Source organism: Alexandromys fortis, unplaced genomic scaffold (genome assembly GCF_014885135.2).
Source record: "Alexandromys fortis isolate MF-2015 unplaced genomic scaffold, M_Fortis_MF-2015_v1.1 scaffold_2_1_26212458, whole genome shotgun sequence".
Classification (NCBI taxonomy): Eukaryota; Metazoa; Chordata; class Mammalia; order Rodentia; family Cricetidae; genus Alexandromys; species Alexandromys fortis.
Window position 1 is genome coordinate 16,350,956 of NW_026067930.1, and position 21,397 is coordinate 16,372,352.

Below are 21,397 nucleotides of genomic sequence, written 5' to 3' on the forward strand. Positions count from 1 at the left end.
CAGTGAGGAAGAGTAGACGTTGACCTTGGCAAGTCTTGAATAAATTCTAAGTTCAGGATGACATTGGTCATGATTATCAGATTAAATCAAACACAATGAAAGTAGCTGGCAGCGGTTCACAGAACTAGGAAGGGAGGTGGAACTGAGGTCAGATGTAGCTAAATCTCCTTGTGGTTGATTGTCTGACTGTGATAGCCCCTCCACTTTCCCCTGAGGGACAGGACTCCTCCGCCGCTGGCTCTGGACCACTTGGCCATTTTTCCTTGCAACCAGGTGTTACCATGCCTAGGATTTTGGCACAGGAATATAAACAAAAGGGATAATTTCTGTTTCGTGACTTTAACACACACACACACACCAAATAAAAATAAACCTTAAAAAAAAATAAGGCCATAATGAATTGGCAATGGGAGGTGGCCAAGTCAGGAATACAGGCTGAGGCCTCAGGAGCCAGTTAACAATGAAGAACAAGGAACAGAGGGAAGGTTACAAAAATGTTTAGTCTTTGCTTTATTGAGTTACAACAAATGAGCAACGAGTTAGAAAAACTGCTTTTATTCAAACCCCCTAGCATTTTACTTGTGCAGTGGACCCCAGTGGGGTCAAGGGGCGGGGAGTGGGAGAGGGGACAAGGACAGCAAACAGAATCCATGTCGTGACATTTATACGAGATATATCTCTTGGCTTTTCTTCTTTAAAAGTTATGACTAACTAAAAATAAAAGTGCACTCAGGTATCTAAAATCGGTCCAAACACACACACGCACACACACACGCGTACACACACACACACACAAAATCAGTTTATAGTGAGGCTTAGAGCTGAGATCTTGTCAAATGTCACACCAGAAAAGGCAGCGAGGAAGAGCAAAGAAACCCAGAGACGTTCGTTCACCTTTGTACGAGCCAGGCAGAAAGACGACTCTCTTCCCGTTTCCTAAGAGCAAGGATGGCGTCACCAAGGGTGGGAGCCCTTTCTGCTGGTATTTCAAAAAGATTTGTAAAAAGAGGGCAGCCACCTGTTCCCCAGGTTCCAAGCAGTTGAGAAGCCAGACCCACCTCTTGGCATCAGGCTGAGAGGCAGGGTCCCCAAAAGGCAACTGGGGGGGTGCGGCTGGGCATGGGCTTGGTGCGGAAGGCCTGCTATTTGTGAATCCATCCAATGTTGAGCCAGAGGACCAACCTCAGTCCTTCCCACAGAGACACCTCCCAAATGTCAAACTACCTTAAAAATAAAGAAATTCTTCCTACCTAAAATCCAGTAGCTACAGTGGCACTAATAGTAATGCTCCCATCCCCTCGTTAATAAAGTGAAAAGAAGAAAAGAGAAAAGCAATGTGGTTAGCCCTCCTTCCTGGGGGAGGGAAAAAAAAAGAAACAAAAGCAAACACCTTACCATGGAAGTGCTGGAAAAGGAAGTTGCCCTCGATTAAAAAGGTAACAAAATTCCCACATTGTATAAATCGGTTCCAGTATAGCAAGAGGTGGGGCTGGGGCAGAGGTGGAGACTATGTACAGGGACTCATTGAAAAAACGCAGTAGTAGGACTTTGGCACTACGAACAATTATTCCCACCCGGCCTCTGGGAGGGGCGCCGAGAGCTCCGGAGTTCCGGTGACCTCCAGGCGCGCGCCACTGAAGCACTGGCGCTCAGAGTCGCTGGTGAGACGGCCCACAGACGCTGGGGCGGAGCTTTCTTCTTTCTTCAAAGACAGAGCCCCCCCTTTATCAGTGCAGAAGTTCAGACCCAGGGCCCTGGAGGGACGACACAAACCAAAGAGATGTCAGAGAGAGGACTGCCATTCCTTGGGGTGGAAAGCCTCTTCCTAGTCCTCCTGCGGCTTGGGGGACTCTTTCCAAAGCCGGGACTGGTTTGAAGGAGGGACAGATGCCCTTCATGTCGGGCTTTGTTTGAACCTGAAATACCCCTGACAGACCCTCCTGTATTTGAACACGTGGTCCCCAGCTCGTGGTGCTATATTGGGAAGCGATGGCTACTTTGGGAGGTGGGGCCTGGAAATAACTAGGAAACTAGGGGACATGGCTCTTGGGGTATATTATCCCTGGCTGCTTCCTGTTCTCCCTGCTTTCTGTCAGTCACAGGCTCCCACTGCTGTCATCGTCTGCCATACCCCAGACCCAGGAACACAGCCCCAAGTCACCATGGCCTGAACTGTGTGAGCTAAACTAAACAATTCCAGTGACGTCATTCTTGCCAGGCATTTACTGCATTCATGCAAAGTCTCACTTACAGGGGCTCAGGAAATACTGCCTTGTTTTTCCAGGTTTAAGTGTCAGTTTAGAGTGTGGGTGGAGGCTGACAAGGTGTGTGTGTGTGTGTGTGTGTGTGTGTGTGTGTGAGAGAGAGAGAGAGAGAGAGAGAGAGAGAGAGAGAGAGAGAGAGAGAGAGAGAAAACACGTGTGGAGGTCCTAGGACAACCATGGGACTGGGTGGGTTCCTGGAATCAAACTCAAGCTTGACAATGATTTCACCAACTGGAACATCTTACCAACCTTCTTAATAAAGTTTTTAGACATGGGCATAAACATGTATGCTTCTCCAACCTTTTGTAACAATGTTGATGATGATTACTGATGGACAGGTAAAAAGTCAGGCCCAGAAAAAGCTTATCTCCGCCCACCATTTTTCCTTTTGCATTTATCCCAAATACATGTGTGTGTGGCCCCAGGCCCTGGAAGCATTCTTCAGATCTCGTGGACTCTAATTCTCCTCTGCCCTTCTTGGAGTATGTGGCCATGGTCAGGGTTCAGGCTGTGGGAGCTAGAACTCTCAAAGTGAGGCTGGAAATGGGATCCCTGTCCAGGGGTGTCTCCTCACAGCCCAAACCTAAAGGGCAGCCAGTCAGCAAGTGCCTCATAGGCTCGGTCTAATTTCCCCTCCAGTCCCAGGTTCCTGCTAGGCGTGAAGAGACGGCAGGTAGTGCCTGGATGATAGCCCACCTGTGTTTCTCACAGCCCTACCATGTTCAGATAATGGAGCAGGGCAGACAAAGCAAGCCCTGGCCCCACGCTCCCTAGTGCCACCCGCAACAGCCATTTGTCCCTTGGCATATTCTAGTGTCAGGCTCCTGATTAAAGAGGCCCCGGGGCATCGGGCATGGCCCTGCTCTCCTATCAGAGTGGCAGTTTTGAGCCACTCCGTTTACCCCCTTTCCTGCCTTCACTAGCTGCCCTGGGAACCAGGCCCAGTTTTCCTCGTGCCTCAGGCCCTGCACGGATGAGATCTGACTTAGCTGGGCGATGTTCTCGGGCCTTTCTCCTCCGCCTACTCACAGTGCTTCCAGTCCCTGACCTTATCACACAAGGGATTCTCTCTCAGGGACACAGCCAAGACACCGTCCAGCATGGCTGTCACACACTGCCTTCACTTGTCTAGTTGACTGTCGTTGGTAAGAGGTAGTGCCATGGCCATGGGTGGTACCCATTGTGTTCCTTGCTGGCTCCAGCCACCATCTCTCTGTAGTGCCCGACCCACATGGGATACTCAACAGGCATTTGTCAGTGAGTATGGGGAGCGTGTGTGAGCTGTCACGGTGGTGGCTGTTGTAAATGGGAATGAAAAAGTCCACATTTGAGGGGTGGCTGTTTTCTTTAGACCCTATCGTTGTGCTTAGTCTGTGTGGCCCCTTGCTAACTCCCTAGGGAGTCTTATCACTTGGTCAGACACCCCCAAACAGAGCATGCATGCCCAGTGGGTCACCTCACCCCAGAGCTTTGGAGGAAGCTGCAAGGCCACTAGGAACATTTTCTTATGACCTCTGTTGGAAAGGCTTTGCCTTCTGGGATGTCCAACCCCACCAGAAAACCTTGTAGGCACAGGAAACCTTCCTACTTCCCACATCGACTCTGAGGACAGTTCGCCACAGTGACCATCGAATTCTGACAAAATCTGCTTCCCTAGTACTCCATGTGTTGGCGAAGCAGGAAGAAACAAACAGAACCACGTGACAGCTCTCTGTTTTGCTTTGTTTTTCTATTTTCCCATTAGGACTTTCTCTCGGGCCCCCCGAGGACTTGGGAGAGAATAACTGTGCACTTCATGAGCGAGACGGTGATTCTCTTCCCGTAACATAGACTCTCATTCTCTCTCTCTCTCTGTCTCTCCCACACTCCCCTGCTCCTTTCCTTTCGTGATAACTGGCTGCTGGTGGCACTGGGAGGTTGAAGGTAAAGTCCTTGTTGTCTGTGGTCTCGGCTTTGCAAATGTCCACTCATGGCTCATCTCTTTCATCCTATTCCAAGCAGGGGCTGAGGAGCTGTTGGAAGGGGGGGGGGTGGAAGCTCTTCTGCGTCTGGTTCCGCTTCCTCTCAAAGTCCTCTTCATCACTAGGTCCCGGTTCCTCTAAACAGCGCCGAGTGCTACACGGGTACTCCGGGAGGTCCATGTGGCATTCCTCATCTGTGGTGGTTCGAATGAAAACGGCCCCCTTAGACTCATGAACAGGGGCATTATTAGGAGATATGCCCTTGTTGGAGTGGGCGTGATCTCGTTGGAGGGTGGCTTTGGGGTTTTAGAAGCTCAAGCCAGGCCCAGTGACTCACTTGCTCTTCCTGCTGCCTGCCGATTCAGATGTAGAACTCTGAGCTACCTCTCCAGCACCGTGTCTGCCTGTCTGCCTCCATGCTTCCCACCATACTGATAATGGACTAAACCTCTGAACTGTAAGCCATCCCCCAATTATAAGTTTTCCTTTGTAAGATTTGCCGTGGTCATGGTGTCTCTTCACAGCCACAGAAACCCTAACTAAGACAGAAGTTGGTACCAGGGACTGGTGGATTGCTGTGACAGGCTGGGCCATGTTTTTATATGGAGTTTGGGACTCTGGGTTAGAAATGCTTTAAGTGCAGCTTAAAGGCAATACTACTAGGAACATGGAAGACAGCGGTGCTGAGGGTAACTTGAACTGTGGGAACCCTGCTGAAGAGGTTTCGGAGGGGAAGAACATTAATATGTGGCCTAGAGATTGTTCTTGTGATATTTTGGCAAAGAACATGGTTGCTTTCTGCCCTCGTTAAAAAAAAAAAAAAAAAAAGTCTTCCTGAGGCTAAATTGAAGAGTTAGGGATTAACAGTTTTGACAGAGGACATTTCAAAACAACCCAACATTGATCATGTTGCTTATTAGTGGCCAGTGTTCTGCAGATTCATAATGAAAAGGAGCGAGCTGAGCAAGGAAAGTTACAAAACAGACAGTTTGAGGAGAAAGGGGCACCAGGAAAAGGTTTAAATGTAATAAAGGGAGTGAGAGCCTCAGGGAAAGACCCCCACAGGACCAGGCTTCAGGTCTGTGAAAGGGATTGAAGAACAGTTCAGGTCTGGGTATGGGGGTCCATGCTTTTAATCCCAGCACTCAGGAGACAGGCAAGCACATCTCTGAGTTCAACATCAGCCTCGTCTACGGAGTGAGTTCCAGGACAGCCTAGCTTAGGCAGTGGAAGAAACCAGAGAAACCAGAAAGCTGGTGACGATGTAATTGAACAAGGGGTCATGCTCCAACCGCAGCAGGCAACAGCCAAGGCCAACAGCACAGAGTGGACTCTGAGGATCGTTCAGGCCACAACCACAGAGACAGATGGCATGGCCGGGGCTCGAAGAGAATCAGAGCCCGTGTGCCAGAGGAGGGAGTCCCTTCTTAGAGCTTTGAGGATGGGGATGGGCTCCATTGCAAGAGCCTGCCTCCACGCTGGTTCCCAGGCAGAGCCCACCTCCACGCTGGTTCCCAGGCAGAGCCCGCCTCCACGCTGGTTCCCAGGCAGAGCCCGCCTCCACGCTGGTTCCCAGGCAGAGGCTGCCTCCACGCTGGTTACACATCTAGGTTTGGGTTTGGATCTCAGCCTCACTACCTTCTACCCAGATGACCTTGGGTAGGTCATCTTCCTTTGTGTCTTTTCTATGGTCGGTTGCAGGTGAAGAAACTCTTGCTGATTGCAGTTGCTGTGAGGATGAGCGAGCATGTGCGAGGCGCGTGAGCCGTGCCTGGCATGGTAAACATCCCCCCCCCACATGTCAGCCCATGTTGTTGCCCCAGGCCTCTCACGCATACCCCTCTCGTTATACAGCGAATGCATGGCGTGAGCTCGCACAAGCAGGGTCCAACGGAAAATGTCAGTGTGGAAAGGCAGGAAGTAGCCAGCCAACTTCACCATATGGAGAGGCAGAAAAAAGTTCACAGGCATCGCTACCGCTACCGAGCAGGTGCCGCTCTTAATGCCAGCGCCTGGGGGCTCCCTCTTATCTTCTCATTTAACTCCGACAACCACAGACCACGCTATAAGTGTTGCTGCGTGAACCGTATGTGTATACTGGAGCCCTGTGTTTTCAGCTAAGATCTTTAAATAGGTAATTAAGTGGAGAACAATCAAGTCCTAATCTAATAGGGCTGGGTAAGCAGAGAAAAAGATGCTGGGGGTGTGAACGCACAGTGGCTGTTCACACAGTCCACGTGAGGATGAAGGTGGCCTTCTGAGAACCAAGGCGTGCTAGTAACGCCGTGGAAGCTCTACTAGGAGAGGCGAATTGCTTGGGGCTGGATCTTGATGTTTTATGTCAGGGTCCCGTTCCGCGCTCTCTTGGTTTCCTGGCTGCTCAGGCAAGTGACCAGCTGGCCTCCTGTTCCTGCCACCACGCCTTACCCACCTTGATAAAACGTGTCTCCTCGAACAGTAAGCAAGAACGAGTCCTTTCTCCCATAAAGCGCTCCTAATCAGGCGTTTGCTTACAAGAAGGGTCACTATTACAGTGTTTAACGGGGTTATGTCTAAAGTATGGGAGTTCCTCAGAAACAACAAAAGCCACAGCAACAAGAAGAATCCAACCCCCCCCCCCAACTAAAACCTCAAACAAACAGAAAAGCTAAAAATAGAGCTATCATTTATCTAGCTGTGTAGCCAAAAGACCTACAGGGAGTGCATACTAGAGATATTTGCATAGCCATGGTTACTGCAGCGTGACTCACAAGAGCCAAGACATGCAATAAATCTAGATGCCTGTCAAAAGGCAAACAGACAGAACCCAGTATTGTGTACGCAACACAAGAGTGTTTCTTCATAAAGGAGAACGGAACTCATCACAGATGGGGTCTGGAGCTCACGGTGTTAAGAGAAATAAGCCAGACACAGAAAGACAAACATCACCCATTTCCTCTTGTTATGTAGAAACAAAAGAAAACAGAACAAACAACACAACACTGGACTTGGAGGCGGAGGACTATCAGTGGGGAGACTACCAGGGGGTATGGAGGAGGCCCGGGGAAAAGGGAGAAGGTGAGGGTGGGCACAACCAAAGCACATACGGAGATGCCATGAAGAAACCATACGTTTGTACAAATGACATAGTAATTATGATGAAAACATGATAGTGCGTGAGATCATCACACACGCGCGCACACACGCTCCATGCTTCTTGTCTCTGAACTGCTTTGGGGATCTACCAGCAAGAAGGCCATCACCAGATGGTCATTCAACCGTGGACCTCTGAGAGCGTAGCCAGAATCAACCGCTTTTCTTTCATAGCCATCTGGCCTGTGTTTCTATCAACAGCAAATGGACAGGGAAAACCGGGACACAGGGCCGGGTGGTGGTGGTGCACGCCTTTAATCCCAGCACTCGGGAGGCAGAGGCAAGCGGATCTCTGTGAGTTCGAGACCAGCCTGGTCTACAAGAGCTAGTTCCAGGACAGGCTCCAAAACCACAGAGAAACCCTGTCTCGAAAAACCANCTCGAAAAACCAAAAAAAAAAAAAAAAAAAAAAAAAAAAAAGAAAGAAAACCGGGACACAGCCCACCTCCTTCAGGTCTGCCCCGGGAACTCAGACTGATGAGGAGGGGTTCCTGATTTCCAGGGTCTGGTGGGGGAAGGGAGGCGTGCAAACTAATGATTGGAGTATATTCATTCATTCATTCATTCATTTCTTTGTTCGTTCATTCATTCATATTCATTCATTCATCCTTCTGCATATAGACAGCAATCTGAACAGTGTGTGAGGGGCATACATATTCTGGGCCCTGAGTTGTAGTCAGCATGCAATAATTAAGCAGCCTTAAATATTTTGAGCAAGCTGAGCCATGGCAAGTTTTTTCTTCATCTTCTTTTTTTTTTTTATTTTGACATTTCACAAATTTCACACCTTCCCCGAGCCATCATTAATCACCAAGAGTTAGAACTGTCAGAAATCTGGAGGCTGCGAAGAGAGTGGCTGGAGAGCTTGAGCCAAATTTAGACACCAGCCGAGTGAATTCTGGGGAGTTTGCTTCAGGTTTCTGAGTTCCCTTTGTTTGAACGTGAAGAAGGCTTGCACGTGTGGCTTGGTGGGTGGATTTTTCTTTCCCCCCAGAAAAGCCACCTTTCTCCCTCTGGGCTCCTCTGATTTCTGTGTGCAGAGCTTGTATAAAACAGTCCAGATGGTGGGGGCTGGAGACATGGCTGCGTGATTCCCAGTACATAATGTTCTTGCAGAGGACCCAAGTTTGGTTCCCAGAATCGTAAGTGCCTGTAACTCCAGCGCCGATGGATCCAGTGCTCTCTTCTGGCCATATTGGGTACTGCACTCACATGCACACTCCTCCCCCTCTGTGCACGCATAATTAAAAAATAAAATGTCTTTAAAAAGAACAGTCCAGAGGGACTTCTGGTTTATGTATACATCTTACCGTTTTAGGCTAAAATCCAGGTAGGGGCCTTTTTGGTAAAGTCACACACACACACACACACACACACACACACACGCACGCATGCACACACGCACACATACACAGTGCTCAACATGAAGTGGGTTCTCTGAGGCTCTTGCTGAGCAATGCACTACGGTTTGAATTCCGAAATAGTTCCTACAGGCGTGTGATTTGAGTGCCCTGTCCCTCATCCGATGGCGTTATTTCAAAGGCTTTGGAGTATTTAAGAGACAGAAAATGACTGGGCGTGGTAGGCCACAAGAGGCAGGTCTCTGAAGAATATATCTTCTCTGATTCTGGGCCGTTTTCTTGGCTTTCTGGTCCACACTGTAATGAAGTCTCTTCTGGGGACAGATGTGACCCTGTTCCCATGCTTTTCCTGCCACAATGAACTAAGGCTTCTGAAACTGTGAACCAATAACAAATTTGCCTTTTGTAAGTTGTCTCTGTCATGTGTATTGTAATTAATACAGAATGTTATATTAGCTTCTGCTTCCAAGCATATTATGCCTACAACATATGTGTATATGTTACATGTACATGTGGAGGTCAGACATTGGGTTTCTTTAATCATTCTGCACCTTAGATTTTGAAATAGGATCTCTTGATGAACCTGGAGCTTACCAATTTGACTAAAGTGATTGACAAATAAACTTTGAGATCCTCCTGTCTCTGCATCCCCAGGGCTGGGATTACAGGTATGTGGCCCTGCTATGCTCAGCTTTTTACAGGGACATTCAACAGTCATGTTAGTCAACTGAGCCATCTCCCCAGTCCCAATACATGTATTGAGCATATCCATGGATTTCGAGAGATCCATAATCTAGGGAGCCTTTTTTTCCCACTGTCTAAGATGGAAGACATCTTTGAGGGTTGCTTCTGGCTAGGACTTGGACCAGTTTTCAGATGCTACTCTCTGTGCATCCTGCAGACCCATCCTCCAGAACACGGCACCCTGGACAATCAGGAGGCCATCGTGAATATGTGATAGTGCCTGGTAAAGCCCCGGTAATCTAGTTCAGGAATATTCTGTAAGCTCACACTGACCATAATCAGAAAATGGGAATATAGGTACTTCCTACATCTCTGAGTGCTCTGGTGTTAATTCAGCAGTACACTTCCAACCCCCTGGGCATTCTACACACCCTTAGATAGAAGGTGGATGGCAGTAAAAAGAGAATGGAAGGAGGGTGACCAACAGCAATGGGACATTTCAGATGGTGGCAGGAAGACACTACGGTATATATGTCCCCATCACATGATGTCATACTGGCTAGTAATAGAAAGTATAGTCTCTGCTCTCAGCCCAGCTGAGCTCTGTTGGGAATGGGAACCAACCAACTGCCTCCCTCCATTGTCTTTAGGTATCCACCATGGCAGCCAGGACACAGGATGTTCTCTATATATTGTTCCAGGGGACTGACCCTATTGTCTGCTCTAGGGTGGGAAGAAATAGCAACCAAGTAATTTCAAGGTCACGAAGAGAAGTTCAGGGCAAGCTAGAGCATTCATGAGAAAAACAAGACAAGACATTCACAAAAACCAAGACAAGATCAAACAAAACCACTGTTTCAAAAGGGGAGACATAGCTAGAATGGAGGGGCTTTCTAAGAAGGTGGGGAACATGGCCAGAGAGAGGGAAGACACAAAGCAGCCAGCTAGAGGTGGCTCGTTGGCACTCCTGTTGATACGCAGGACTCTGGCCTATCAACGGCACCTCCTCTGTGGGCTGTATCCTTTGCCCTGACTCACAGGCAGTTCCTCCAGAAGATGTGTGGGTCCTCTGGGTTGGCAGGTCATTAAACTGTTGCTGGAACTGGCTAGAAAGGGGGTTTTACTGACTTGCCTGGCACCTCGTTTTATCATGCAATACACGAGTTCATAACGAGCAGCGTGGCTGGCTCAAGTCATCTCAGCTCATCAGCATAGAGGGGTGGAGCTTCCAGGGTTTCCTTCAGGACCATACAAAGCATCCTAGAGACCCTTACTTTTGTTTGTCAAGGATGACTTGGGAGGCCCCTTCTGTGGCTTTTCCAGTGATCACTAGAGCAGCTCACCTGGCCAAACCACGGGCCTTTCCAGCTTATGTTTCAGGATGCCCTTGTGATCGATCAGCAAAGGAGCCCCTCCTCCCACCTCCCTTTCCACACACACACACACACTCCTACCTCCTTTTCTACACATACACACACAGAGCAAAGCCCCCACCTCCTTTCTACACACACACACACACACACACACACACACACACACACACACACACACACAGAGCAAAGCCCTCACCTCCTTTCTACACACACACACACACACACACACACACACGCACGCACGCACGCACGTGCACATACACAGCCAAGCCAGCTGCTGCACTGGGGTTTTGACTCGCACTGACCTCTTGGGAAGCACACGCACCAAGGACTTCAAGACCTGTCCCATTATGTGGATGACATGGCCATTAGTCACCATGGTAACCTCCCTTTCCCTGGCTTTTGTGGCTCCACAGGTCTGCATCTGCACAGGTCTTGTCCAGATTGGAAGGGGTGACTGGGACGTAAACAGCAAGACACCTTCCCTGAGCCACACATGGCAAATAAGGAGTATTTTCAGAGACTCTCAGGTGCAAAGAAACATCCCCTAACCTCTAATTCAGTAATTTGAAATAAAACAAAAAGACAATGAAAGAAAAGATACACTCCCCCCCCCCCTTACTCCTTGTTCTTTTCTTTTTCTTTTTTCTCCCCAACCGTGACCATAATACACACAGAGGGTGTGCTGGTCTAACAGTCTGGAAAGACTCAAGTGTGAACACGCCCGAAGGCTGGTGTCCAAACAGGTCTAGGCAGCAGGGCATCCCCTCCTGACAAACGAGGGTACAGGACTAGCAAGCCCTATTTATTTCATCTTTCCGTCAAAGAACCTTGACAAAGAACTTACTTGCTACCCCAAAGAAGCTGACAAGTGTGTCTGAGGTAGTCATATGAAGATGAGCTCCCCCGAGCCATTCCATTATGGGATCTGTATTTCCAACACACCGTACGTGATACATATACATGATAAGCCTAAGTCGGACATCCCGAATCTGAAATTCTAAACCACTAAATAACTTCGAAATCTGAAACTTTCCAATGCCAGCATGATGTGAGGAGGGGGATGCCAAACCACAAGACGATGTTTCAAGCATGTGCAAAATCACGAAAACTATCGCATTGGAGTTACCTTTGGTCTCTGCATATAGCGTAAACATGAAATATAAATATTTTCAGACTCAGACTAGGGTCCCAGCCCTCAGCACACCCCATTATATGTGCAAATGTTACAAATTCCGAAAAAAAAAATCTGAAATCCGAAATGCTCTAGTCTCTGGTGTTTCCGATAAGAAATACTTGACTATACCATGCCAATGACATATCTGGATGATTTTTATCAACCTATATGGACAATTAATATATTAATGAAAAAAAGTACATTGTCTGAGTCAGCATCTTGGTATCCCTGTCTACATTATCTGGGCCAATTTTCTTTCTTTCTTTCTTTCTTTCTTTCTTTCTTTCTTTCTTTCTTTCTTTCTTTTTTTTTAAAAGGGTAAATCTGCACTTCCCCATTCTTTGGAGTAAATAGGCAGGATTACCTGTCTAGGCTTGGCCAGCCTCTGCAGGGGCGTTGTCAGAGTCGGAGTCTGCGCGGTCTGCTGTCCCTTCTGCTACTCTCTGACTCCAGCTCCCCCACTTCTCTGAGATGGCGTCCTCCTCTCCGACCGTCACCTCCACAAAGTCCACGATGCCCGACTCCTCGTTCTCCTCACTGCCCTGGCCATCTCGGCTGCTGCCCTCCGATCTGTCTGAGGTGGCCTCCGAGGGCTTGCCTGCCACACAGTCCTTGGCTTGCTCGTCACCCACCTTCACCCTGGGGACCAGCTTGCCGGAGTCCTGCTCGCCGAGTGCTTTGGGGTCCCTGGCATACTGTTGAGCCACCTCACTTCCATTCTTTGGGCTCTCAGCAATGTGTTTGGCCACTTTTCTTGATACGGCATCTGACAGGTGATGCTTCTGGTACTGCTCCAGCCAACTCAGACTCCCAGTTTTTAGTAGGCATCTGTTCTCCTTGAACCAGCGCACAATCTCAGTTCTGACCAGTCCGGTCTTGGCTGCCAACTGGTCGTACTCCTGAGGAGTGGGCCACTGGGTTCTCGCAAAAGTGCTCCTTAGCAGGTGAACCTGTTCTTGGTTTTGTATCATTGCTGATGAAGGGCTGGGTAGAGAACCAGCGAACGGGGCACCGGAGAGCTGATCAAGTCGAGAGAGAGCACCATTGGGGGCTACCATATCTGAGCCTTTTTTGCTAGACCCCATGGAATCCAAGACGGCCTGCTCCATGGTGTCTCGAAGCTTGCGCCTCTCTGAGAACCAGGAGTCGATTTCCCTCCTGCTCAGCTTGGTCTCCACCCTCAGCCGCTCCACTTCCGCCTGGGTGGGAAAAGAGCTTTTCAGAAAGCTGTCTTCCAGGGTTTTCAGCTGTCCCTGGCTTTTCTCTTTGAACTTCTGGGGGCCAAAGTCTGGGTACACGTGATAGGTGCGGCCGTGTCGGGTGCCTGTGACGGCCATCTGGTCTTTGGCAAGGGATTCGCTGGTGATGTGGACGATGCCCCTCTGACACCGGTACCGATGGTCACTGAACCACTTCTTGATTTCGCTCCTGGCGAGGCCTGTCACCTCAATGAGCCGGTAGACCTCAGCATCGTCAGGGAACTGGCTCTGTAAAAAGCTTGCCTTGAGGTGCGCAATCTGCAACTTGGTCTTCTTGCGGTCGCTAGCTGGGGTGAGCGGGGTGTTGGCCACCTTGGGTGGAGGTTCTGGCACCTGGGCGACGTGGGGACGCTTCGGCTCAGGGGCAGCTTGGGGAGTCACCAAAGGTCTCTTCTGACCATGGTTGGTCACTCCGGCTACGGCAAGTGTGATGGGGGAGCAAGAGACGGTCGTCGAGCCGCTGGTCACTTGGGTCAGCACCAGGCTGGGCTGGCCAAGGATCTGGCACGGCAGGGCCGTCTGGAGGATGGGCTGTGACATTTTTGTGGGAGCCAGCTGAGCTGGGAGCACAGTGATGGTCGGGGGTACTGACTGAATGGTGCCATTAAACATCTTCTTTCGGGCCTCCTCCACCTCTTCTGGGGACCAGCTGATGCCATGTTTTAAGCGCTGGGTGGCAAACCAGATTCTGATGTGCTCTTCCGGGTGTTTGGAGGCAGCTGTTAACCAGGAGAGCTCAGCCTGGGTGGGGTAAGGGAACTTGTTGAAGGAGTTGATCATGGTGGCGTTTGTGTCCAGGGCAGAGTTGTATTTGGTAGTATTCAGAGGGACGGGGACCTTGGGGACAAGGTTGATATTTGGTGGCAGCTGTACAGAAGGCATGACGTGTCCCAGTGAATCTTGAAGGAGCTCCACACTTCCAAGTCTGGACAGAATCTCAGCAGTGTCGGTCACCAGGCGGGCAGTCCCTTCCGTGTGGTTTTCGGGGGCAACTTCATCAGGCTTCTTGGGCACTTTCTTGGCATCTGCCTTCGGTTTTCCTGTCTTCATCATGGGGATTTTACCCACAGAGACCCCGGGGTCATGGTCACCACCCCCAGGACCACCAGCAGCGATGGACACAACGTGGTTGGTGGTCTCAATGGACTGTTCCAGAACAGTTTGATTATTGCGCTTAATCAGCTTCAGCTTGAAGTTGGTCTCCCCCGGATGGAACTTGGAGTTGTGGTCAGATAAGGAATCATACTTTTTGGTTGTGAAGTTACATTCGGCACACACGTAGAGGGGGTTGAGAATCACGTTGGGGTGTTGCATGTCGACGTGTTCTGTGAACTCGTTCAGATTCTGTGTGGAATAAGGGCAGTATTTGCACTCATAACCACCCTGGAGTTTTTTGGACTGGTTTTCTCCCATAGATTTCACCTCTACCACTTCATTTTCTTTGGAAGAATTTTCAGGTTCTGCTGCCCAGCCGTCCTTGGCCACGTCGGACTGTGGCATGCCCATTCCTTTGTCTTTGGCCCTGTCTGCCTCCTCCGGCACATCTTGTTCTACTACCTGTGATGTCCGGACCATGCACGGAGTTGTAGATTTCCGTTTGCTTGCCATGTTGCCTGTGTGTGAGCAATGACGTCTTTTTGGAGTGGGTAGGGACGGGACAGTGAAGCTCTTGACTTTTGGCTTTATTCCCTCTCAAATGCCTTTGGCTTCCCTTGAATGCTGAAGTCTTCGGATGAAGTTTTCAGGATGATTTCAGCACAGATAATTGTAGCCGTACCAATTTCTGAGCACACCAGGCAGCTTCATGTCTGCGGGACAAGAACAAAGCTGGAATCAGCGACTCTTCACAATGCAAAAGAAATCAGCATTTTTATTTTTCAGACTTGTTCCCATGACCCCCCCCCCAACTGGCACCAAATCAAACACACATGTAAGCACTGATGGCGGGCAGGCGGGAGTTAGACACAAGAAAGTCGGTCTTCTTTTCTTTTCTCCGGGAAGAAGGGAAATGACAGCAAGCAAACAAGGTTGGGGGCTCCATGTTCAGAGACACAAAGTTACAGAAAGAGAACAAAGACAGCGGGATCTTCAGAAGTGCAGAGCCTGGCGCAGAGGGCAAGCCAGGTGTTGCAAGTTGCTTTTTATTTATGGGACATCAGAAGCTAGACACCTAACTGGGGCCTGCAGACGGGTTTCCATGGCATTAGGAGGTGGATAAGACAGCCTAGCGGTGTGACACATGTCTTTAATCTACATACTCAGGTGGCTGAGGCACTAAGATCATGAGTTTGAGTTCCAGGCTAGCTTGGGTTTTATAGTGAGATTGTTTTTTTTTTTTTTTTTAAAAACAAACAAACCAAAACAACAAAACAAAAACCCAAACAAAAAACAGGGAAAGATGAATATGGGCATATCACTTCTTATCATAAGAGCATAAGAGTATACAAAATGTAGGGAAAGAAATAAAGGAGACTAATGTAAGCCACCAACCCAAACACCGTACTTTCCTTGTTTCTCTCAAACGGTACCCCATTTCCATTCAAAGGGACAACATGATATTACATTATAGGGATGTGGCACTTCTTTTGTATCTTTGTGACAGGGTCTCTCCAATAGTCCAGGCTGGTCTTGTCCTCCCTGTGCAGCCTAGGTTGGCCTTGCGTCTTTGTTCTCTTGTCTCAGCCTTCTGAGTGTTGGGATTACAGGCATGTGCCATCACAGTTGTCTCAGTATGAGCTGTAATAAACCACCTTTGGACTCGGGCCTAGAAACGGTTCTCCTGACTCGCATGACTGCATGTTTGCCTCAGATGGCCTTCTCTCTGGCCATGCCCGAGAAGGTCTGAATCCCAACTCAGCTTACACATGGAACTGCCCCAGGAGGCCTGGGCAATTAGATAGGGCAACTATTTCAATATGCTTCCATGACTTAGAAAAAAGATTAATTTTGTTTATAGGTATGTATTTGGGTGTGGATATATGTAAGGGTGCCTGCAGAGGTCAGAAGCAGGCATTGGATCTCCTGGAGCTGGAGTTATGGGCCACCTAAAGTGGATGCTGAACACCAAACCCTGATCCTGCAGAAGGCCAGTGCTCTTAACTGCTGAGCTATTTCTTCAGCCCCTAGGCTTTAAAATAGAAATCCTCCCTCTCCTCTGCTGCCCAGTGTGTGTGTGTGTGTGTGTGTGTGTGTGTGTGTAGGTGTGCAAGTGCCACTGAATGTGCATAGCACTCAGAGTCTGTCTGTCTGTCTATCTATCTATCTATCTATCTATCTATCTATCTATCTATCTATGTATAGACCTCAGGTGTCGGCCCCTCGATGTCTACTTTGCTTGAGACAGGGTGTCTTGTTGACCGATACCTGTGACAGACTAGCTGGTTACGAGTTTCTGTGGTTTCTCCAGTCTCTGTCTTCCATCTCTCCATAGGAGTGCTGAGATCACAGACATGTACTACCATGTGTGGACGTACGTGGGTTCTGGGGACTTCAAACACAGCCGGCGCTTTGCCCACTCGGCCATCTCCCTCACCCACTTCTGTGGGTTTGATTACTAGGAAAGCTGCGCTGTCTCCAAAGGCTTCCGGGCCATTTATAGCCTCTCTTTTGTGACTTGCCTGTTTATGTCACTTTCATAGTGTGGTGCTCTGGGGTTTTATTGCTAATTTGTAAAAATGCTTTATTACACCTGCTGCAATTTAAAAAAGTCTACCTTCGAGCTGTTTTGAGATTACTTTTTGTATGTTTAACATGTAGAAATCTTCAATTTTAGATAGCAAATTTATAACTTTTTCCTCTTGTGGCTTCTTTCATATTTGGAAATTCCATTTTTTAGGTAAGGCATATTAATCCATGTTTTCTCTTTTTGCATGTAGCTCATTTACTCAAATCATATCATATCCTAGTAATAGATCTATGGTTCCTTTAGAGACTTTTGGCTTAATTTTCTTTGTTTTTGCTTTTTAGGATAGGGCTTTATTTAGTCACGGTTGACCTGGTACTTGCTATGTAGCCTAGGCCTGCCTCAAACTTCCAGCTGCCTTCCTTCCCTAGGTCCCTAAGTGCTGGCATTATAGGCCATTGTACTACCATGTTCTGCCAACTTAATGGTTTTTTGGTTGTTGTTGTTTTATATTTAAGTCTCTAGTACTGAGTTTATCCTGAGTTAAGTATAGCACTCTCGAGTCAGTACAGAGTTAAGTACAGTCGTTTCTCCTCATGCGTTCTCCATTATCTCAGCAGCATGCGTCATGTAAACCATCCTCACCACATACTACACTAGACATTTACTACAGATAGCTCCCGGTTGCCCAGTCTGCACATCTGGCTGGCTACCGGGGCTTGCTGTTAATTTCCTTTTAGATGTGTGGAGCACAAGTTAATATCCAGCAGAGTGAGTGGCTCCTTCTTGTTCCTCTTTTTTTTTTCTCCCTAGAACATTTTCTTGGTTATTTTGATTATTTCATGAATCATAATCAATTGCAAAAATACAGCCCTATTAGAGTTTTGATTGGAGCTGCATTAAACAAATATTAATTTGGGCCACAGGCACAATTTGCTTATTAGGAGGTAGGGCATGCCACCAGAACTCTAAGGAACTACTGGACTGGGTGGCTGTTGGCATCGCAATGCCTTTCACTTTGTGGCTACTTTCAGTGTGATATTATGTTTAGAATAGAGAAGAGGGTATTTAGAGACAAGTGACATCTACGAGAAGTGAAGAGAGGAGATGACATATTGGCTTTTGGGTCCCACTTAGGACAGGGCTCAAGGGCAGAAGTAAAAAAACTTAAGTAAAAAATCAACTCTGTGAGATTCTGGGGGCTCAGGGGCCAAACTGAGCAGGACTCAGAAGAGGGCCGATGCCCCAGGAATCAGGAAAAAGCCAGCATCCCCCTAGTGATCCCCAGAGCCCAATCTCTCTGGTACTGGAACATGCCACCACAGTGGGTGCAGGTCCCCCAGGAGTGGCATCAAGGAGAGGCCATGGGAAAAGCAGAGCGGAGAGTGACCATGCCCCTCTGCTGCCCATACTTGGAATAGCCACTGAGAAGCTGACAATGACTCCTGACTCAGGCAGGAGAGGTAGCTGAGGAGGGGCAGACCCTGCACAGCACTGCCTTCATTCTGGGTCTGTCTCACGTTGATTCAGACTCCCGCTTCACTCTGCCAGGCAGGATCATCATCACAACATGCCTGCCCATGCGAGCTGTCTCAGCTTTCTTTAAGATTAAGGCACAAAGAGTCATTGTCCTAAAGCTGCAGTCAGTGCGGATTCCAGGAATGGCAAATCCTGCAGGACAGACCATCCTACGGTGAGAACAATGACTTATGGTTACATGCTGGATACACTGTCCTGAAGAAGTTGTAACCATAACCGTGCTTAAGAGATGGATTTGTTATTCCGTCGTCTTTCAGACAATCACAGGTGTGATGCCTCTTTGACCAAGGCTACCGAATCACACACCTTCTACCCCAGCTCTCCCTCTTCTTAAACCTAAAGCTCATGGGGGCTGGAGAGAAGGCTCAGAGGTTAAAAGAACTGACTGTTGTTCTGGAGGTCCTGAGTTCAATTCTCAGCAACCACATGATGGCTCACACCCATTTATAATGAGATCTGGTGCCCAGAACACTATATATATAATAAATAAATGAAAAAAACCAATAAAACCCCCTAAAGCTCATATCAAGAAGATGGACCTGTGGTCACTAGACTATTTCCATTTTGCTCTTCCCAACACGTTGATTACAATTTCTCTCTGCCTTTTGTCATCACTCGTCTCTTTAATTGGCCTATTGGGATGGGTGACCAAGGCTAACTCCTTGAGTCTGCTGGAGCTGAAGCCTCGCTAAGGTCCCATTGTACACGGACACTGGTTTTTTCTGACCTCCATGTCCCTTTGAGTTCCGTCCTCTCAAACGTGTGCTCCACACGTGAACATTCAAGTCCACAAATGGTCTACCACTTCTCTCTTGGGCCCAACATGTCTGGCCTTCTCCACACAGCCAACGCACCGGCAGTCCCGTCGGCTCTAGTGTCCAAAAGCGCCTTTTAGCTCTGGGCTAAGCTGCTATTCTCTCTAGCCTGGATTCCGACCACAGCTACCCACAAATCTTCTGGTGGAGCAACAGAGGGAGGTACGTGTTAAAATCAGAGCTGGCTCTGGGTGGTTTTTGCAGCTTCTCTGGTTTCACGTCATAGTGCACTCCAGTGTTTTGTAACCTCCTGCAAGCTTGGGCATGCTGTGACCCATGGCCTCTCGGCTCTGCTGACACACTCCAGCTGTTCTATCAGGAGCGTCACTTTCCTCACAGAGCCTCTGTCAGAACATTCCACCCCCAAAGAGGGCTTTCCTGACTGTCACTTCCTTGCAAGTGAACCTCCTCCACATTGCTCCTTGTCTCCACTCTGTTTTGCTGTCCTCAAAGCCCACCGCAATAACTAACACCATTATATCGGTCTACCCATTTGCTTGTTGATTGTGTATTGCTCTGGATCTGTGTTGTTCAGTATGGCAGCCATCAGCCATATATGGCTCTTTGGACTTAATTTCAGTGAGGGTGTTCAGGAACCACATGGGAGTGGTTATCATATTCACCTCCACAGGGCATTTCTATTACTGGGACAGTCTTGTGGGCTATAACCAACGGTCCCAGAAGGAGTGAAAATATTTCTAAGAGCTACACCACACCCCCTCTGTGGCAGGAGAGTTGGTGAGGAGAGAGAGGCACCAAGACGGACATGAAAAGAAACCAGTTGAGTTCTCAGTAGTCCTCATTGTCCGCTATGTTCAGCAAGACCGGTTTTATCCCAGACTTTTTCAGACCCAGGCCAGCTGGCCTTGGTGAGTTCCCGATAGAACATCTCCATTGTCTCAGTGTGTGGGTGCACCCCTCGCGGTCCTGAGTTCCTTGCTCATGAGGACTACTGAGAACTCAAGAACAATAGCAATGGGTTTCTGATCCTACTGTACGTATTAGCTTTGTGGGAGCCTCGGCAGTTTGGATGCTAACCTTACTAGACCTGGATGGAGGTGGGTGGTCCTTGGACTTCCCACAGGTCAGGGAACCCTGATTGCTCTTTGGGCTGACGAGGGATGGGGACTTGATTGGGGGAGGGGGAGGGAAATGGGAGGTGGCGGTGGGGATAAGACAGTAATCTTTAATAATTAATTAATTAAAAAACTAAAAAAAAAAGAAAAGAAACCAGTTGGCAGAAAACTACAGGCCTCTCCCCATCAGGGCTACATAGAAAGGATATAGCATGTGCCACCACCACCCCACCTGGCTTGTTTTCTGTTTCTTAATAAACTGTCTCTGTTTCTTATTTGTTCTGACACACAAGATCCTACTTCGATCCATGCCTATAACACCTCATTGGCTAAAGACTACTGAGACAACGGACCCTAAGGAATTGGGACTTTCTTCTAGTACCACAGAAAGGAAGAGAAAGGCCAAGGCCTTGGTGTCAGTTAGAAGCAAGACTTGTCTTTAGGAAGAGCTGTCATTAATTACGTGCTGACAATTTGCGGGATAGACCCAAAGGCAAGAGTTAAATATGCCAATGGCGGGTGGCCCCATACCTTGACCAGGACCTATTAGCTGTGTGTACCTCTTGCCCTCTATTTAAACCTGAACTTCATGTTATTGCTCTGGAGGTGGGCTTGGGCAGAGTAGGGTGTTGTCATTGGACCTCTTTGCGATGTAGTTACATCCAAAAAGTCTCCTTTCTCTGCTTTTCACGATTATCTCTTGAATGACCCTGTTGAGGACAGGTGGCTGATCCTAGCTTGTTAGGGCTGGCAGGGTTGGGCTTTGACTGTCATGGCTCTCTTGAGATTGGCAAAAAACCTTTTGTGGGGGCTGAGGCTTTATATAGGGTGGCGAGCTATGGTAAAAGCTCTCAGGAATGTTCGACAGTGTGTGCCTGGGTTTGCACACGTCTGTGTACATGCCATGTGTGGGTGCCCGGCTACGTAAGTGGAAGGACACGGGAAAGGGACGTCTCCAGCATTCTTCATGGGCACTGTAGACACAGCAGGATGGGGCTCAGTTCTTACCCACTGGCCAGGGGCTTGGTGCATCTAAGTTATCATTTTCTCAAGAAAGGGAGCAAAAGGAGCGTCCCTTATGGAGAACAGAGACAAGAGTCAGGAGTGGGTGCAGGGAAGAAAGGACTCTTTCTG

The 21,397-nt window shown here is 48.5% G+C and overlaps 1 protein-coding gene across 1 annotated transcript in view; it reads right to left on the reverse strand.

Moving 5' to 3' along the window:
* Positions 1–481: 481 nt before the first annotated feature.
* Zhx2 (zinc fingers and homeoboxes 2) overlaps positions 482–21,397 on the reverse strand; it is a 131,993-nt gene continuing 111,077 nt past the window's right edge. The window contains exons 3-4 of the mRNA XM_050145241.1: positions 12,317–15,019; positions 482–1,754 (exon numbers count right to left, since the gene is read on the reverse strand). Of these exons, the coding sequence (XP_050001198.1) occupies positions 12,321–14,819 (2,499 nt within the window). The 5' untranslated portion in view covers positions 14,820–15,019 and the 3' untranslated portion in view covers positions 482–1,754; positions 12,317–12,320. The remainder of the gene's footprint in view (positions 1,755–12,316; positions 15,020–21,397) is intronic.